This window comes from Carcharodon carcharias, chromosome 2, assembly GCF_017639515.1.
Source record: "Carcharodon carcharias isolate sCarCar2 chromosome 2, sCarCar2.pri, whole genome shotgun sequence".
Lineage (NCBI taxonomy): Eukaryota > Metazoa > Chordata > Chondrichthyes > Lamniformes > Lamnidae > Carcharodon > Carcharodon carcharias.
In genome coordinates this window covers 187,665,883-187,684,582 of record NC_054468.1, presented here as the reverse complement: position 1 = coordinate 187,684,582, position 18,700 = coordinate 187,665,883, and the positions used below count along the sequence as shown (strand labels likewise).

At 41.8% G+C, this 18,700-nt stretch overlaps 1 protein-coding gene across 1 annotated transcript in view; it reads left to right on the top strand.

The window, feature by feature from the left end:
• ush2a (Usher syndrome 2A (autosomal recessive, mild)) overlaps positions 1-18,700 on the top strand; it is a 1,196,697-nt gene that overhangs the window by 1,166,711 nt on the left and 11,286 nt on the right. Inside the window, exons 65-68 of the mRNA XM_041207243.1 lie at positions 6,345-6,583; positions 7,178-7,395; positions 16,129-16,305; positions 18,265-18,348. Of these exons, the coding sequence (XP_041063177.1) occupies positions 6,345-6,583; positions 7,178-7,395; positions 16,129-16,305; positions 18,265-18,348 (718 nt within the window). The remainder of the gene's footprint in view (positions 1-6,344; positions 6,584-7,177; positions 7,396-16,128; positions 16,306-18,264; positions 18,349-18,700) is intronic.

Below are 18,700 nucleotides of genomic sequence, written 5' to 3'. Positions count from 1 at the left end.
GCTCACATCAATGAAGATACTACACTAGAATGGTTGCACAATCCGAAAGTCTCACCTCTGTGCACTGCACATTCACCTTCGTCTGGCACACCCGCCTCTCCACACCCGGTTGTACGGGGAGCATGCCGGCTCTCCAGCTCCAAGGCATCTTGTTCGAATTGGGAGAGCAGCAGGAGGTTGAGCTGTACTCTGCCCATATGTGCTCTCTTGGCTTGGTTATGGTTTGTCTTCTCCTGAATGGACAGAGGAGCATTGATTAGTCCACTCTCTACCTGCAGCGCCATTGCAGCCTGGCCAACCCCATCTGAGGAGCACCTGGCAGGGCTCATCTGAGTTGTGGCCTTCGAGCCACAAAGCACTCAGTCTAAGCAAACAAGGCTCGCCCCCTTGGCCAGCTCTGGCATCATTGACAGTTGGCACTCAGACTCTAGCACCCCTGAGGTCTACGGTGGAATGGCCACACCTTAACACTTCTGCACACTGATCCTTGCCAACACGGTACTCACCCTTCCTGAGTGCAGCAGGTCATTGAAACTCTTCCGGCACTGCAGCCATGTGCACCACACCATATCGTGGCTGCTCACCAGGGCTGCCACCTCCTCCCATGCCCTTTTGACAAGGTGTGGAGGCCTCCTTCTCCTATCTCTGGGGACAGGGGTGTCCCTCCTGGCAGCCACCTCCTCCAGGAGGTCAGCAAGGCACTCACCAGAAAAGCAGGGGGACTGAGTGCCCACCTAACCTACCCTCCCACCTGGCATTTGCTGCCGCACTCGAGTCCATCTTCACAACGGCAGACAGACGTCCTTCCCTGGTAGCCTTTCTGGGGCTGCCTGGGCTGTTTTTAAACTGGCTGCTGGGTTGCCATTGGACCCGGTGGCCGATAAGCCCCTGCCCCTGCTCAGCCCACCCACCCAACAAGGACAAAATCCTGCCTTATGTGATTTCTTTAACTGGTCATGGGCAGCATGTTTGTATGTAAGTGGTTGAGTGTTTTCTTACCCTCAGAGTGAGTGTCCTAATTAAATATTTAAAAATAAAGAAGGTTATTTATTGTCATAATGTTAACCCAAATTTGATGCGATGATTCACTCACTCATCTCTCACACACACACAGATTAGATACAGATGAAGGTAATATACTGCTTATTGGTATCTCAGTCTCTTCCTTGGCTGACCTGTCGTTTCTTGAATGAAGTGGTGCCTTGGTTGAAGTGAAGGTCTGGTGAAGTGAAGGATTCTCAGTAAGCTGTGAGGTTTCTTGTAGTTACGTTTCCAGGAGTTTGGTTCTTGGGTGAACTTTAACTTTTCAATCATCCTTTTTTGTCATTTGATATCTTGAGATTCACCCCGTCTAGTTTAAATGAGGAAAACTATTATACTCCAATGGAAGGTTAATGGGATCCACTCATACCTATCAATGGGCTGCATTTATGTGCCTTCACCTCATGTACTTTTGGTCAGGCCATGCACATAAAATACAGCAGGTGCCCACCCCACAACCTTCCACCATTTAATCCAAGCCTAGATGTTGGGCAAGCAGTCTCACAACACATGGACACATGGACAGTGGAGGATTTAAGAGAGGTGGTGGAAAAGTAGAGAGATAAGAGGGAGGTGGTGGCAAACTGATATTTTCATTGGACTAGTATTCCACAAGACCCAGGGTAATTCTCTTAGGATTTGGGTTTGAATCCCACCATAGCAGATGGTGAAATCTGAATTCAATAAAAATCTCAAATTAAAAGTCTGATGATGACCATGAAACCATTGTTGTAAATACTCATCTGGTTCACTAATGTCATGAAGAGAAGGGGTCTGCTGCCCTTACCTGATCTGGCCTACATGTGACTCCAGACCCACAGCAATGTGGTTGACTCGTAAATACCTTCTGAACCAGGGCAATTATGGATAAGCAATAAATGATGGCCTAGCCAGCAACATCCACATCCCATGAATGAATGAATAATAAAGAGATAGAGCTGAGTGTTGAAAGTGCACATATGGAAGCTGGCATCATGTCTGTGGATGAAGTTGCCAGTAGTAGTATAATAGTGAAAGCACAATAACTAAATTGGAATTAGTGCTAAAAACAAAAGTTTTAGATGAATGGATGGACACCCATAGTCAAATTGAAATCTGATTAGAATCCAGGCGATTGCAAAAGCAGTTAGAGTGGGTTCTATCTTCTCAGCATTCTGAGCAGAATAGGTGAATATGATGTCAAAAGCAGCTCAAATTTCTTTATGTAACACTGGATTAGAAACCAGTTTGGCATTTGCTGGAAAGAACACTGCCAATGTCTATGACCACCGAGACGGTATTTCTCAATACATCAAATTTATTTCATCTTAGATGAAAACTTTGTTTGTATTTGGTGTAATAACAGCTATGTTTAAGAGTGGGTGAATCTTGTAAGTTGTGAAGGGACATTTTTACCCTTTAGTGTTCGCCACCAGCTTTGGAAATTATTTTTATCAATGCTGCCCAAACAACTATTATTCCCAATGTCTTGCGTTATAACAACATAAATATTGTATTCCTTTCTTGACATAGGTGCTTTTGCCTTGGTGTTCATACAAGCAGTGACCTGAGTCATCTTAGATTTCATTATTAAGCACGTGTCAGCTAATAAATTGTGTTACCACGGGTTTCAGTCAATGCCCATAACCAATAGATTCCCTGGTCAGGACACACAAACGATCTGTTTCCATGCACTGTTCACCAACATGACATGCTTCTTATTCATTAAAAGACAATTTATGGTTTGTTGTGATGCAGTGATACTTCCCTCAAGGTTACTGCAGTAGCAATCATTATACTCTAATGTCACCAGTTGAAGTCTGAGGCCATTATTGCACACAAGAGGTCACTTTTGAGCCCGTGGTAAATAGTGTGATGATTCTGCAAGGAAATTACAGTTGCAATATGTTTTATTATATTTTGGCTAAGCCATCTGTCAGTGCACAAAGAACTGTATTCAATCGGTATTATCAGGACAAAAAGCAATAAATAGTGAAAGCATTTGACATCAGAAGGCAATAGCCAACTGCTTCAGCTGTTCAATTCCAGATGTGAATTAACTAGCAAAAGGTGTCTGTATGCATTTTCAAAACGTGTGCTGGTCTGTTAATTAGTGACATGCAATATATCTGCTGTAAATCATATCCATAACTAGTTTTACAGTGATAACATATTTTCAAATAACATTTCACTGATGCAGTTTGGTGAGGCTGTAGTTATAGAATGTTACAACATAGAAACAAACCATTCAGTCCTTCATGGAGCAGAAAGCTCATGTTGCTCAGTGGTTCAGGCCTTATTAAAGGGTCAGAAATTTGTAAACTGGGTTGTCTCAGCCCAGTTTTCTGATGCTTTGGGCTATGGATGGAATGTCATGGGATTGTGCTGTTAAAAGAAGTCTGCCACAGATGCACAAGCAGGAAGACATTTCCTAGCTTTCTTAAACTGTCTATGCAGCATTTCTTGTTTCAGTTATTTTAGTTGAATGTGCTTTATTTTGCATTGTTTTGTATCCTTTTCTTTAGTTTTTCTCTTTTTGTCACCTACCAGCCACAACCACCACTGTTAGGATGAACATCACTTTTAAAACTTGCTACAAGTGTGAGGTTTTATAAGATGGTTATGTTTTAAACTGTCTCTTTTAATTGAAGGTAAAATAGAGAAATGGAGACGGTCAGGTTATCTCCTACTAGTTCTGCCTGATGACAAGCTGATGTGACCTGGTTGCCATGGGGACCAGGGATCTAGGTCAAGTCCTATTGAAACATAAGTGCCAGTTTTCATATCTGAACACAAAGGAAGGAGCACCTGGTCTTGCTATTGCGGACCTACAGACTCTCAGACAGTCTGATTCAGAGACCCTGAATAGAGAGAGAGAGAGAGAGAGAGGGAGAGAGAAAGCCCCAGAGATGAGAGAGAGACAGCGGTACAGCAGCTGTTCTGAACAGCAGTGAAAAAGGCTGTTCTCTGTTGACTACCAGACAGAATGCTGATGAAAGCTCATTTTCTGGTCAAGGAGACAGGACCTATGGAAATTTAAGGACATTGGCAGATTTGTCCAGGCATGGCCAGGAGAGGGAGTTACCAGAGTGGGAATTGCTACTGAAAGTAGATTCAGGGATTCTCAGAAGACTAAGGGAAATGACTTTCAACGGGCACTGGACATTGCAACTCAATGAAACAGAGAGGTGGAAGCCTGTTAGATGCTGGGAGTAACTTTGAACAATTCTGCAGAGAATGCAGTGTAATTTATAAATGCAGCATGGGGTTTTTGGTTATTTTGGGAAGTCAAGGGGAGTATCTTTTCTGTTGTTTAGTGTATTAACTACCTACTAAGTAATGTTTAATTGGTGTTGCTTTTAGTGTGTCTTTTATGGCAGAAGTCTTAGAACATGAAACCTCTTTTTAAAAGATATCTGTCTTTACAGGATCATAACATGATCCCCAGGAAGCTAAATAATAATGTTTTCCAGAAGATTCTCAGAGAGAGATCTACCTGTTTTTAAGACAAGACATGTAGACCCACAATTACACAAACAGCTGGATTCAGAACTCCTATTGGAGCTTCTTGGTCAAGTCAATGGGGACGTCTCTTCATCGCATACTCTTCATACTCTTTAACACAAATCATTTTCAAAATATTGTCAACCTGACTGTTGGTAAATCACTGTGCATCATGCAGCTAGATTGTTCTAAAATAACTTGAGATGTTCTGACATTGAAAGACATGACCATTCTAAATTAGATTCAGAAAACTGTGCCCTCCAGAGATTTGGGTGCATGTAAGAATTAATAAACAAGATGCATCATGTGAGGATTGGCATGGATGAGGAGCATATGTGGAACAGGCAACACATTGCAACTGCAATCTTTGGACCATTCATCAAATATATGGCATTGCCGAGTACTGTTTGCTTGTCAGTTCCTTTCAAGTGTGATGTCTTTTCTGCATCTGTTCCCAGGTCTTACTAATAGTGCACAAAGTAATGAGCCCGATTACCAGTTCCTCTCAAGAGCGGTGCACTAGTTTCTCTGGGAAGTGCACCCTGAAGTGCCAAATTGAACAGTCCTCCCTTAACCAACCTCATTCAAATTGAATGCCCATTTATTTATCTATCAAAGCAATGCTGTACTTCTCTGTCACTTGCCAGAGAGCAGCAGTAAACATTCTTTGATATGCACCATAGTTCTCAATTTAATGACCAGATTATGCTGTACTAATAACAATGAGGCTGTCAGCGCTCACTGTTAATACAGGGTAAACCTGACAGCTACTTCTGGCATCCATACATGTGCAGTTAAGTGCAGAAATCCAGAAGTTACTGTCAGTGATGCGATGGTCCTCCACAGGCTGTGTTTCGGCAGTCTTTACAGAAAGGATCTGCACAGAAATCACTGTGATAGTGTAAACTTAGGCTCATTACACACTATCCTCACTCGAAGAGCAGATGAAAAAAGTGGGGCTTGTACAGTTAGGAATATTAAAGTGATGATTCCAGATGAAAAACCTCTCTGGCCCTGATAAGTTAATTTTATACATTGGTGTAGGTCCATCAAAATTCTATTCATTGTGTGTTGCCATTGCTGCAGATCATCCACGTCCCACCTCAGAAGGCTGTTTAAGTGCTTACCTAATGAGCTGTTTACACAAAACAAAACAGGTTTCGATCTTGTAAATGTCAAATCCAGCCCCTTTTCCCTCATTCACTGAAAAACAGTTGGGAGGGGTCAATTTGCTTTGAGTGCTATTCCAGCGTTCCAGCTGAGCTTATTCATATTTATTCACCAGCAACACAAGATAGTGCTTTATGCTGTTAAATAAAATACCAATTACTGACCAGCCACACATTACTAGTACAACATACTGTGAGTAAATCAGAGATGGTGAATATAAAGCTTATGTTCTATTCATGTATCTCAAACTGATCCTATTCCTTAAAACCTGTATTGTATTTAAAGGATGAAATTCATGTTGATCTGAAGCACAAGTGTGCCAGGGCACCATTTTCTGTAAAACTATGAAATAGATCACTTTGTCTTTTCCCAGCATTGAGATCGGCCATCTCAATTAAAACAATCAGCTGAGAGATTTGGTCCTTGGTACAACTCAGCTTGTCTCTATGGATGATTTTGAAAAGACTTAATAATGTACCATGATATCCTGGTGATATCCTGCAAGTGTGTACTTGATATATTAAGTAAAATCAGCCAACCTACATCAGTAAAAATAGATTGCTTGTTACTTATGTCAGCTTTTTAATTTTGTTCAAAGATGACATGGTATCAAAATATATAAACATCTTTTTTTTTTGCTTTGCTGACAGCTTTCTGAAGGAACATTAACACAGCAAACTATTCATGGACTAGAGCCCTTTACTAACTATTCCATTGGTGTAGAGGCATGCACTTGTTTTAAGTGCTGTAGCAAAGGACCTGTGGCAAAGCTTGCTACTCACTCATCAGCTCCTGCCAATCAGCCTCCTCCGCTGGCTCAGAATATAAAATCAATGAGTGCTAATTTGCAATGGGATGCTCCACAGTCACCTAATGGTCACATTCAAAGGTAAGAGTTACACTAATTGCTTTAAGATATTTAAGAAACAGTTCTCGCTAGACTGCATCTAATATAATCTGAATGTAATTTAGGATTTCTTATGTGACAACATAGAATGGTTTAAACCCACATTTGAGAAAAGTATGAATTATTTAAAATTTTGCTTCTTGGGTACAACACACTGAGGAAAAGAGGGTGAACTCTGTAACTTACCTGTGATTTCCCCTCTTCCCCCCGACCAGCTAAATTTCCTCAAGGTAATGTGCAAAGAGAGAAAAATATAGCCTGTAATCTCAAACTTCAAGAGTTTCAGCCTAGAAAATATGTTTTGTTTTATTCAGGTACAAAAGATTAACCTATCTATACAGCATTCCTCAGTCCAATATTTTAACAGAGATATTAGTATGTTTAAATGGATCAATGCATCCATTCGAAAAGTAGAGAAAGTAATGTCATAAGTAATAAATATCATCTACTAATACTGTGAAACGTTAAATTTGAATTTTTATCTTGCTTTTACATATTTTCTTAAACTATAATATTTACAATACCTTAAAGTATCTAAATATCATTTCATTTTATTGAACTTCTTTATGTTTACAGCTATGAGCTGCAGATGCTCACTCCCTGCCCTCAGCCAATGCAACCAATAGCACAGTCTTGTACTGCTGAATCCATTAAAGTTGTATACACCGGAAAAGGCCAGAGCTTCAATTTGACAGACCTTCAGCCTTACACAAGTTATAACCTTAAAATAATAAGCTACAACTCAGTAGGCAGCACAGCCTCCGAGTGGATTACCCTTACTACACAGAAAGAGAGTAAGTATAATTCAACTGGTCAAGTGGAATAATAATGTTCTGTTACACTTGATCCCCCCATAGATGTGATAGTGATACACATATCAAGCAGTTTATAAATAATACATGTTGCAACAGGATGCATGCACTTTTTTATATTGCTGATGCACATATATCAGAATTTTATTGTGAAAAATTGGAAATTTGTACTTGATGATTGACATATAATGATGTGGAACTGACTTTTGATATAGATTGGGGTCAAATGAGAATTGTGCTATGCCTTCTATTAAAGATGAGGCCACTATTCTAAATTTTGCTGATTCAGCTACATTTTATTCCAATAAACTCAAAAATATCAAATCTTGTGCTCCAACTAGCATTCAAAGCCTCCTCTCTATCAAACCATCTGTAGCTTGTTATACTGCCTGAGACCTGTCTACATGAATGACTAGTTTAATCTAACAAAAGGATGCTGGTGTCACATTAGATTTTGCTTTCTTTTTTAAATGTCGATCTCTTGAAAACACTCTTAAAGGGGCATATATAAGGTTTTCCGATAAAATTGAACTAATTGCTTGGATTGACAACTTGGACCTACTTCAGATGCTGGTGCTCCTAAGAAATATAGATTTTTGTCCCTTACAGCTGCTTATTTTAAAAAATATGATTATTTGCATCTGAGATTTCGATAAATGAATGAAAGTATATTTTGTAGAACATTATATGGTGGATGTTGCTCTGCACTCTAGGGTAATGCAGCAGCAGAATGAGGAAAATTATGTGTGAATCTGTTCCTCTGGCTCCTTGCCTTTTCCACTGGAAATTACTCCAAATATGGACAGTTTATTATAATGTGATGAACATTATCGTCATTCACCCCAAAGCACAGGTGGGCCTTCTGAACTCTGGTGTGTTGCTCGTGTGGAGGGCTGTAAAGCAGTGGAATGGTGCTTTGATCTGAATAGGTGAGGTGATAAATATTTAATTGCAGAGTGATACATTCACTAGGCAAAGTGCTAGATTGAATTACTACTTTTTAAAAAATATTTAAGATTTCCTCTTCTGTCTGAATTGCTGGCCACACTGTGCTGCACCTAAAACATATCATCCAGCAGTGTTGGAAGTACCAGCTACATTGCCCACTGAAATGATGGATTATGACTTTGACCATGTCCAATCATCTAGTGTCAGGGACCCTAGCTTTGGGTCAGGCAGAAGTCCCACCACCACTGAGTTTGCACCACCCTAGGGCTGAAAAGGCCCAGGAGACCCTCAAAACAAGAACTATAATTGTCCCTGAAACAACATCCAGAATGTTCATGGAGAGTACAATTTTTTACATTGAAAATTGTTAGAAAAATAAGATTAAGACAAAAATTATTTCAGAGGTGAGTGGCATGATAATTTTGTAGCCATTGGAGATCAAATAGGCCACACAATTTCTGTCTTGCTAAATGTGTTAGTTGTGAATATATCTTATGTATATAATATATATATATACATACACATAACTAATTTAGTGGTTTGCAAATTATGATAATATTTCATGTTTATTTGGGCCCCATTGTGATAAATGGAACAATGGGAAGATACTGGATTGGCAGCTTAACAAACCCATCAGTGACTATTGAAGGACTTATACTATTTGAATTAAATTCTTATCTATTAAATGCTGCTGGTTAGAAAACTGTTGTTAATAATGCTAAAAAAATGACTCCTTAATTTATAAGTGGGGGTTTGCTGGAAATGGGATACTTAATCAGGTGCTTGAATCATGATGCCTGGTCCCATGAGGGAAAAAAAATCACAAAAATCATGATAAAAACAAAAAACTGCGGATGCTGGATATCCAAAACAGAAACAGAATTACCTGGAAAAACTCAGCAGGTCTGGCAGCATCGGCGGGGAAGAAAAGAGTTGATGTTTTGAGTCCTCATGACCCTTCCACAGAACTGTTCTGCTACTGCCTTCACAATCACTTCTCTCTCGGCCACATTTGCTGCTTATTCACATTACTGAAAACTGGCTCATACGTAGTGAAGGCTAAAAGCCTATGCCCAAGGCACTTATTTTCCCAGTGAATATGCTGCAATGTGTTTGGTGATGTGTCTACCAAAGCTGATTGGCTGGAGGTATGCGGAAACCACGAGCAGTGGATGTGAGGCTAGCAGCATTGGTAAGTATCTGAAGGTGAGTGGAGCATTTGAATGTTAGACAGAATTACCAGGAAGAACTGTTCTGTTAAAGGGTCATGAGGACTCGAAATGTCAACTCTTTTCTTCTCTGCCGATGCTGCCAGACCTGCTGAGTTTTTCCAGGTAATTCTGTTTTTGTTTTGTGACAAAAATCATGATGCTTGCTCATCTCCATGATTGTAATGCATAGTCCAGTACAAAATGTTGACTGGCTACACACTTAGCAGGCGCCCAGTTTTGTGCTTGGCTTGCATAATGGCACAGCAAACCTGCACCTCTTAAAGGCAACTTGCCCCTCTTAAAGGGGAGGTGCATTCAGGTGCTTGAGCAGTCTCAGGAAGGCTTTGGTGCAAGATAAAGTGGAGCAAATGGAAAGAGAGGACTCCCGAGGTTTCTGCTGCAGCATTGGAGACCTTAGTGCTGGAAATGAAAAGAAGGAAGGATGCCATGCTTCCACAGAGGACCAGGAGGCCCTTAAGGCGCAGACTGCGAAAAGGAAATGGCCATGGAGATCAATTCCAGGAGCTTAGCCCTAAGGATCTGATTGCAGTGACCAAAAAACCTCCATGACCTTATACAAGTGTTCAAGGTCAGTGGATGCAACTTCAAAGGGCATTACCCATCAACAGTTAGAGTTTATGTCTAACATTCAAATGCTCCACTCACCTTCAGATACTTACCAATGCTGCTAGCCTCACATCCACTGCTCGTGGTTTCCGCATACCTCCAGCCAATCAGCTTTGGCAGACACATCACCAAACACATTGCAGCATATTCACTGGGAAAATAAGTGCCTTGGGCATGGGCTTTTAGCCTTCACTACGTATGAGCCAGTTTTCAGTAATGTGAATAAGCAGCAAATGTGGCCAAAAGAGAAATGGTTGTAAAGGCAGTAGCAGCTTTTGAGGGGTTGAGCTAAAGTAGAAAGAAGGTGAATGAAATTCTCCTTGCTGATTTGTGGACAGACATGAGAACATCCTGCAAAAGGAAAAATGGAGCTTGCAAACTGTGCAGGAAGAATGAGGGATGTGAAATGGAATCCAGTCTTAGTACTCATGGTTAGCTTACTATACTTTATAGGCTGTTGTTAGATCCTGGAGAAAATGTTCCTTACATTCCCATATTGTGCCACTTCTGCTATGACTTTTATTAATTTGCCCTGGGTCCTGCAAATTATCCAAGAGGAAGAGAATTTCCCTTTCTCACAAACTGCTGCACTGGAATTTCCAAAGTTGTATTTCAAAACATCTGCTGCTGAAACACTCATTTGCCCCCACCACCTTCCTGTAGCTCCAAACTTTTGTTTCTCTGTTCTGGCCACCAAAAGAAATCATTATCCCTTTAAGCTGCTGCAGGCCATAGACACCTGCAGCAATACTTGATTTCAAACATCCTAATTTGTGAGTTGACTATAGCAAGCACATTTTGCACTGGCACATGAAATTAGAAGTTGGGTCCCCCGCTGACTCCTCCTGTTGTTGCTCTTGCTATGCCCATTTCTTGTCACTTTCACCAGGGTGACCAAAAATGGCCCTATCAACGCTAAAGGTGACAAAATCATTCAAAGAATGATTTCTAATGGTGGAGAGTCTAAGGTAGGGTGGAGGTAATGTGGATTTTGAAGGTCAACTCCAGATTAAATAGGATGCCAAGTTAATGTTTCGTATGGGCGTTTGGGTTCTAAGCACCACTTGAGCAGAATGCATACTGGAAAATTTGTCAGTGAGTTTCATAAAATTTTATTTTAATATTTACATAAGATGCTTTGACTTGTTCATATTTCATATCTATATCAATGCATTATGTATCACTTTTATTTTTTAATCACCATTTATCCTTAATATGCACATTATGGTTGTTTCTTATGGATCTAAAGTCACCTTCCATAAGAATTTGGTAATTCTTTTCATCAAAAAATCTAAACTCTCAAACCCATTAAATGCTTAAGTGCTGTATTTGATCATGAGACATCTTAGAAGGATATATTCCAGCCTCCAAAATATTAGGCCGCAAAATTGGGCTCCTTTGCGACACTGGTTTTGACACTACAGGAGCCCAGAGGGAATAAAATGACAGGATGTCACTTCCAGTGGGACCTGCACTGATTGCCATGTTAGGAAGGATGGTAGCACGGGTGTGTCATGTGTGCGCTGGAAGCATGCAGACTGGGTAGATCTGGAAGTCAGTCAGTGTCTAGTGCTAAGTTTAACATGTATTCAGCTGCAAGCGGAATTCCCCCATTAGCACTATTTAAAGGTGTCATGACAAAACTTTCCTTTTGACTTTCTTTTGCTGCTGCATAGTGGCATTATTATGTATTGTGTTGCTGGACGAGTTCACACAAGTAGTTGGAACCAGAAGGAAGTAGTGCTGGAACATTGCATAGACCTGAATGGATTTTGAAGATCTATGAGCAGAAAGCCTGCCCTCAGCCATGGGGGCTATTGTTGTAGTCGCATTTGGGCTCCAGCATGACAAAAAAATGGAGTAAATGCCGCTGAGAGAGGAACCTGTGCAAATGAGGAGGAGGAGAAGGCCTCTCAACAGAAGATCATACTGACCCAGGGTTTTCAGAAAGCATTTCTCATAACTGTCTAAAGTGGCTAAGATTAACCAAGTTGGTCACAGAACTGCGTGATCTCCTCCAAACGGACCTATAGAGCAGGGTGAGGATGGCAGTGGTCATCAAGGTCGCCATGACCCTCAATTTCTATGCCACCAGGTCCTTCTGGCAATATTGCCAATATCTCCCAGCTTGTCACGCGCTGTTGCATCAGAGATGTCACCGAGGTTCTATATGCCAAGAAAGGGGACTTCATTATTTTGTCTCCAAGAAGAGAGAATCAGAAAGAGCAGACATGCTAGAGTACCAGGGAGCCACTGACTGCATGCATGTGGTTTTGCAGGTGCATGGGGACATGTGACCATACTCAAACCATCGTGCCATTAAATGCCCACTATCCTACTTTTATCCTGTGCCAGTCAGCTGCTCCTGCCATCTTTGAGCCACCAGGCTGAATCAGTGAGTGGTTACTCAATGACCAGGTTTACCCTCTCTGCATATGGCCCGAGATTCCCATCCATAACCTGACCACTCATGGACAGTACTCCTACAGTGAGATCCATGCTGCAACCAGGAACTTTATGAGCTGACTATAGACACCTCAGACAATAGTTCTGTTGCTTAGATGGAGCTCTCCAATACACACCAGAGCATGTTCCGGATTCATGGTGACCATCTGAATCCTACACAACCTGCGATCATAAGGGTACAGACCTTGCCACTAGACCTTCAACAAGCACCTAAGGAGGAGGAGGAGGAGGAGGAGGAAGGAGGGGAGAGAGGAGGCATTCGAGACATCATCCCTCCAGACAGCTTGTCCATGAATGACTGATCAGACTCCAGTTCTCTGCAACCCTTCCCAAATCACCATTGCACCACAATTCCCCACATTTCCATTCCTCTGTTACAGGCCATCACAGCATCCTCTTGGCCTGAGTACTCAAATAAAATATGCACAAATATAAATCCATAATGACTTTATCCAGCACTTCCAGTAATACATACAAAATTGTACTATTAATCCTTGTGCTTTCCTTTTTTCGAGTGCCTTTGCCTGCCCTACTGCTCCAGTACAGTTCCACCCCACTGGCTGCAGCATGGCTGGTAGAAGGCCGCTGATTTTCAAGGGAGGAGTTTGCAACTGACCTTGTCGGACACCTTCAAACAGCTCTAGGCCTTGAGGGAGGGACTTCTGACTGCATCATCTTGGCATGTGTGACAGCGGTCTCAGCTGGTCATCTGGAGAACTGGCATAGTGGCAGTGGTGGGAGCACAAATTCAGTGATCCTGAGAGAGAACATCAGGTTCATGCATCCAGGAGCCACTGCCATTCCCCTGGCGGGGGGAAGGAGTTGCATCTCAGCCATCCTAGTAGTCTGCTGGAGCACAGAATCCTGGCCAACTGTGAGAGCCTAAAGACCCCTTTGAGCACTGGTATCTGCAACCATGATGGCAGTAGCCTGAGTCTGTATGGCACCAAGCTAGGCTTGCATGACAAAAACATAGATTTCATGACCTCCATCTGAACTTCACTTGCAACACTGAGATGTTGTGTGGCTTCTGCTTGCACTGTATCATGGCCAGATCTACAAATGTTCTCATTGGAAAGAATAGGCTCCAAACTCCGGGCAAAGCTCTGTGCTAGGTTGGAGCCAGATTACTCCGTGCTACTTTAAGTGACAACAGGCTCCTTGGCAGGCCTGACAATGCACCAAGTATTAAAGTGTCCGTCCCATCTGTCTTTTCCTGCAGGCCGCATCGACAATGTCTTCATCTAAGCCTACTGCAACGGAATGTGTCTACAGCCTCACCCTCTGGGGAGTTGGCACAAGTTCCTGGAATGAGCGGGTTGCCTTATGAGGAAAGGTTAGACAGACTGGACTTGTTTCCACTGGAGTTTAGAAAAGTGAGAGGTGACTTGATTGAGTATATAAGATCCTGAATGGCATTGCCAAGATGGACATGGAAAGGATGTTTCCTTTGGTAGGTGAGTCCAGAATTAAGGGGCACTGTTTTAAAATTAGGGGGTGCCCTTTTAGGACAGAGATCAGGAGAATTTTTTTCCTCTCAGAATGTTGTGCGACTTTGGAACTCTCTGCCTCAGAAGGTGGTGGAGGCGGGGTCATTGAATATTTTTAAGGCAGCGATAGATAGATTCTTGTTGGGCAAGGGAATCAAAGGTTATCGGGGGTATATGGGAATGTGAAATTCAAAACACAAACCGATCAGCCATGATCTTATTGAATGGCGGAGCAGGCTCGAGGAGCCAAGTGGCCTACTTCTGCTCCTATTTCGTATGGTCGTATGTTCTTGCATTCTTATGTTCTTACGTGCTATCCTTCCCCATGGCTTGGCCGCAGTTCACTGTGCCCAGTGACTCACCATGAGCTGTTCCCACTTCTATAGTACCCTCCAAAGTAGGTATCTGAGCTGGTAGCTATGACCTCCAAATTAAGTAAGTTCTTCATCATCAGGCATCTGCTTTTCTTGCCCTTTATCATCAGACTGCACTGGCTGACCAGGCAACAGGTCTTGGGTATCTGAAAGCGTAAATGCGGAAAGTAAGGGTTGGGGTTAGAGAAAGTGAGGTGGGTGGAACTTATACTTCATACCAGATTGTGGAATGAGATGAAGTGAAAGTTGAAAAGTTGCATGAAGTGGGAACACACCATCTTCCTGTATGGGTTCAGTGACACCAGTGATTGCCTCAATGATTTCCACACCAACGATGTGGAACACCATCTCTTCCAAGCAGCTCAAGCAATGTAGTCATGCCTGTCCCCTGTGGATACTCTACTGCTACCTCCTAAAATGTGCCACCTTGTCCTGCAAGAGAGAAGGACGAATGTCAGTGAGCCTGTTGATATGTATTTTCAATGTCATGGATGAATAGGAATGTGGAAGCTGTGACATGTAGTGGTGTGTGCTTGCAGCAATAATTAGTCTGTGAGGGTGAGGTGGGTATATGAACATGAGGCATGAGTCCTGATTCATAGGGATTGCTAATGGGAAGTAATGGAGGTGTGGTGCATTGAGCAATGCATGAGCTTGACAGCGCACTGGATAGCAGATGGTATTTGAAAATACATTCACTAACCTTGGCCACTCATGCAAGCTAGTTAAACTTTTTGCAGCACCACAGCCAGATCTTTGGAACCAGACTTCTTGCATGACCTCTATGGCTATCTACTCCCATTCCTTGCAAAGTGAGTGTCTGGTGGGTCCCATGGCCCCCTGTGAAAATATGCATCTCTCTTTCTGGCCATGCATCAGAGAATCCTGGGAGCCCTTTCTCTGATCTGTTCCTCTGTTGCTTCTCTCGCTTCCTTGTGAGAAACACTTTCAGAAACAGTTTCAACAGCCACTGCAGCCAGCATTTGTCTTTCCTTTATGAATTGCGGGATGAATTTAAGAAGTACAGGCTAGCTTTAACCCATGGTAGCCTCACATGCACATGGGTCCCCTACTGAATGTGCACTCGGAAGCATGTTTAACATTGGGCTGTGTATTGCAATGATGGAGTTGAGCTGGCAGAATGAAGTTTGCGTGCTAATTGCATCACTTTCATTAGACAGAGGGTAATCGTGTATCGTGATCCCTGCACCCACTATGGGCCATATCCAATTGTTAACCCTGAATATTAACTCCTCTATATCCACATATAAACTGGGTTATTGTTATAGCCATCATAGCAGTTGACTTCTATAGCACATCTTGTGTTTGTGGTGGATTAATAGATATTCATGCATCTTACATCCTAAATATACTTGGTGGGCATCTCTTATTTAGAAAGCATACCACTTTATTGTGTATCTCTAATAGGTTTAAAAGGACTGTGCTGTATGTTTTTCAACTCATATCCTTAAATGGAAAGGGGAAATGTAGAAAAACGATTGATATTGTGTATTATGAGCCTCTCAAGGTTAACTAATCAAAAGGAATTTAAAAAATCTAGTTACTGCTTTCAGTAATGTAACATGTTTTTCTCCCCAGTGCCCAAGTACAAAGCACCATTCAGTGTAACCAGCAACTTGACAACAATTTATGTGGACTGGAGTCAAACATTCCAGTTGAATGGAAAGCTGGAAGAGTATGTACTGACAGAGAACAACCTGCGGATGTACAGTGGGTTCGACAGTGGATTGCATATTCCAAGAACATCTGATAAAAGTTAGTTCAAGAACTGTTCTGTTTTTCCTCTTCACAGTTCAATCAGTTGATGCTCTTTCATGGTTATCATTCAAGAAACCACATTTAGGTTTATACATTATTGAAAGGCTTCTGAGTTTATAGAGCAACTTACGAGTCACCATGGGCCTAATTTGGCCTGGCAGCCTCGTTGGCAATGGCATTAAAGTAGGTCATGAGGAGGGGGGTCGAGGAAAACAAGGGTGGCAGGCACATGCTGGTAGCAATCCTCAGGTGAGCTGTGGAGACTGGAGGAGCATGAAGATAAATACTTTTCTTCTTTTATTTCTCTGATTGCAATCTTGCTGCTATAAACTGAAAGAATGCTTTGTTATGTTTACACACTGCTTTTATGCTTTTTCCTGGTCTCTCTTTTACCTCTCTATCGCCCTTTTGACTTATTTCTGCATTTTCTTATAATCATCCCAAGGAATTCTGTCCCCTTTCCCCTTTACCCCTGTATTATAGGTAAAGTTCGTCTTTCCTCTTTATATCACTTTTAATTTGTTAGTGTATTTAAATGTAACCCGGCCTTTTACTGTCCCATTAATTTCCCCCCAGTCATCAGTAAACTGTTGGAAGGAATGGTGGTGGTGGATTTTCTTCTTGAACCGCTATACCCCCTGGTGATGTGTCATATACAGTGCCATTAAGCGAGACCGATTCATCAATAACCTATCACTCAGCTTGATTTCCACCAGAACCACTCTTCTCCAGACCAGATAACAGACTTGATCCAGCCACAGATGCAAGAGCTGACTAAAAGAAGTGAGGTTCCAACCATCTTCAGCTGCTTTGTCAGTTATCTTCCCTCTATTATAGAGTTCAGAATTGGGGCTCATTGCTGATAATGCCACAGTATACAGCTCTATTTACAATTTCCATGATCAGAATGCCAAACTTGCCAGTCTATAAGAGGACCTAAATAAATATCCAGGACCAGAATATTATGCTCATCAGGCGGGCACGTGCCTGACCCAAACAAGCATAAAATGATGCGCAATGATCTTGAGTGAGTGTCCCAATGGCATCGCACACTCACACGATATTTCAGTTGATGGGTCGTGTATGAGTCGGCAGCACACACGCCGACAATTAAAAAGCCTATTAAGGCCATTAAAGTAATAACTGAATTAGATTTTTTGCTGCCCGTCTGCCCGTACAGGGAAAAGGCAAGCAGCCTTTGGATTTTTTAGAATGCCTCATCCACAAGCGTGATGAGGTTTCCAACAGGTATTAAAAATTAAGTTAAAATTTTAACATTTCATTAATAACATGTGACTCTATCACATGAGGGGACATGTTTTGTAACATTTTAAAGTTCTTTATTTTTATTCCTTAAAATCTTCATCTCCCTGAGGCAGCTCTATGCCTCAGGGAGCTTTTCCTGTGCACACCTGCATGCATGCATGAAGTTCCACACTTGCCCTCCTCCCCATCCCCCCACACAAGCAGCACTGAGCACTGCCACGCACGTTTCACGGTGGACGGGCTTTAATTGGCCCACCAGCATGAAATGATGGTCAGGCCCCAATCGCGGGCAGCGGTCGGCTTCCTGACCACTCCCATCCGCATCCACCGAGCCTGCCCGATGAGGGCAAAATCCTGGCCCATGTCAAAATTGAAGCCTATCTGAAGATTCATTCATTTTTCATATTTCAATAATTTGTAAGAAACGTGTGTGGAATTTGATATTTGTAAGCAAAAAGTATGCCTGTCTGTTTGTATCACAGAGTATTTTTATTAACCATCCCAAAGAGTGCTCTGTTGTGCCTCAGATAAGTCAACTTTCAGTGTAACTTCCTGTAGCAATGCATCCACACCTTCCTATTTATCAATGGATGTTTTCACAACAGCACTAGGGGAGTATGTTTTTTTGCTGTTGTGGTAAAACATTTGAGTTCAACTGGAATTATAATTATATTTTGTTGTTTGTTGTAGCTTTTCTGTTCAAAATTACATGTGTAACAGATATGGGAAGTGCTAGTACCCCCATCATCAAATATAACACAGCAACAGGTGTCGGTAAGTATGTTCCACATTTGCTTTATTTAAATCACCTGCACATAGGTGATTTTTCAATGTTCTTACCAGCAAACATGTAATTTTTTTAAAATTAGCTGAAGCCATGTAGGTTAAAGACAGAAAAGTAATAAAGCCACATATGTAAACAATATATCAACAACTGCCAATTATTACTATAATCTGAGTGAATCTAGTAATATCAGTCATACTTAGAATAATTCAGCATGGTTTAACACAGTTTGGCTCCCAATTTGTTGAGAGCCTGTACAAATCACAGCAATGTAATGCCTGGTGTCACATCATGTAAAAAAATGTCCTCCAATTTGCAGTCTTTCTTTCAGTAAAAACCATT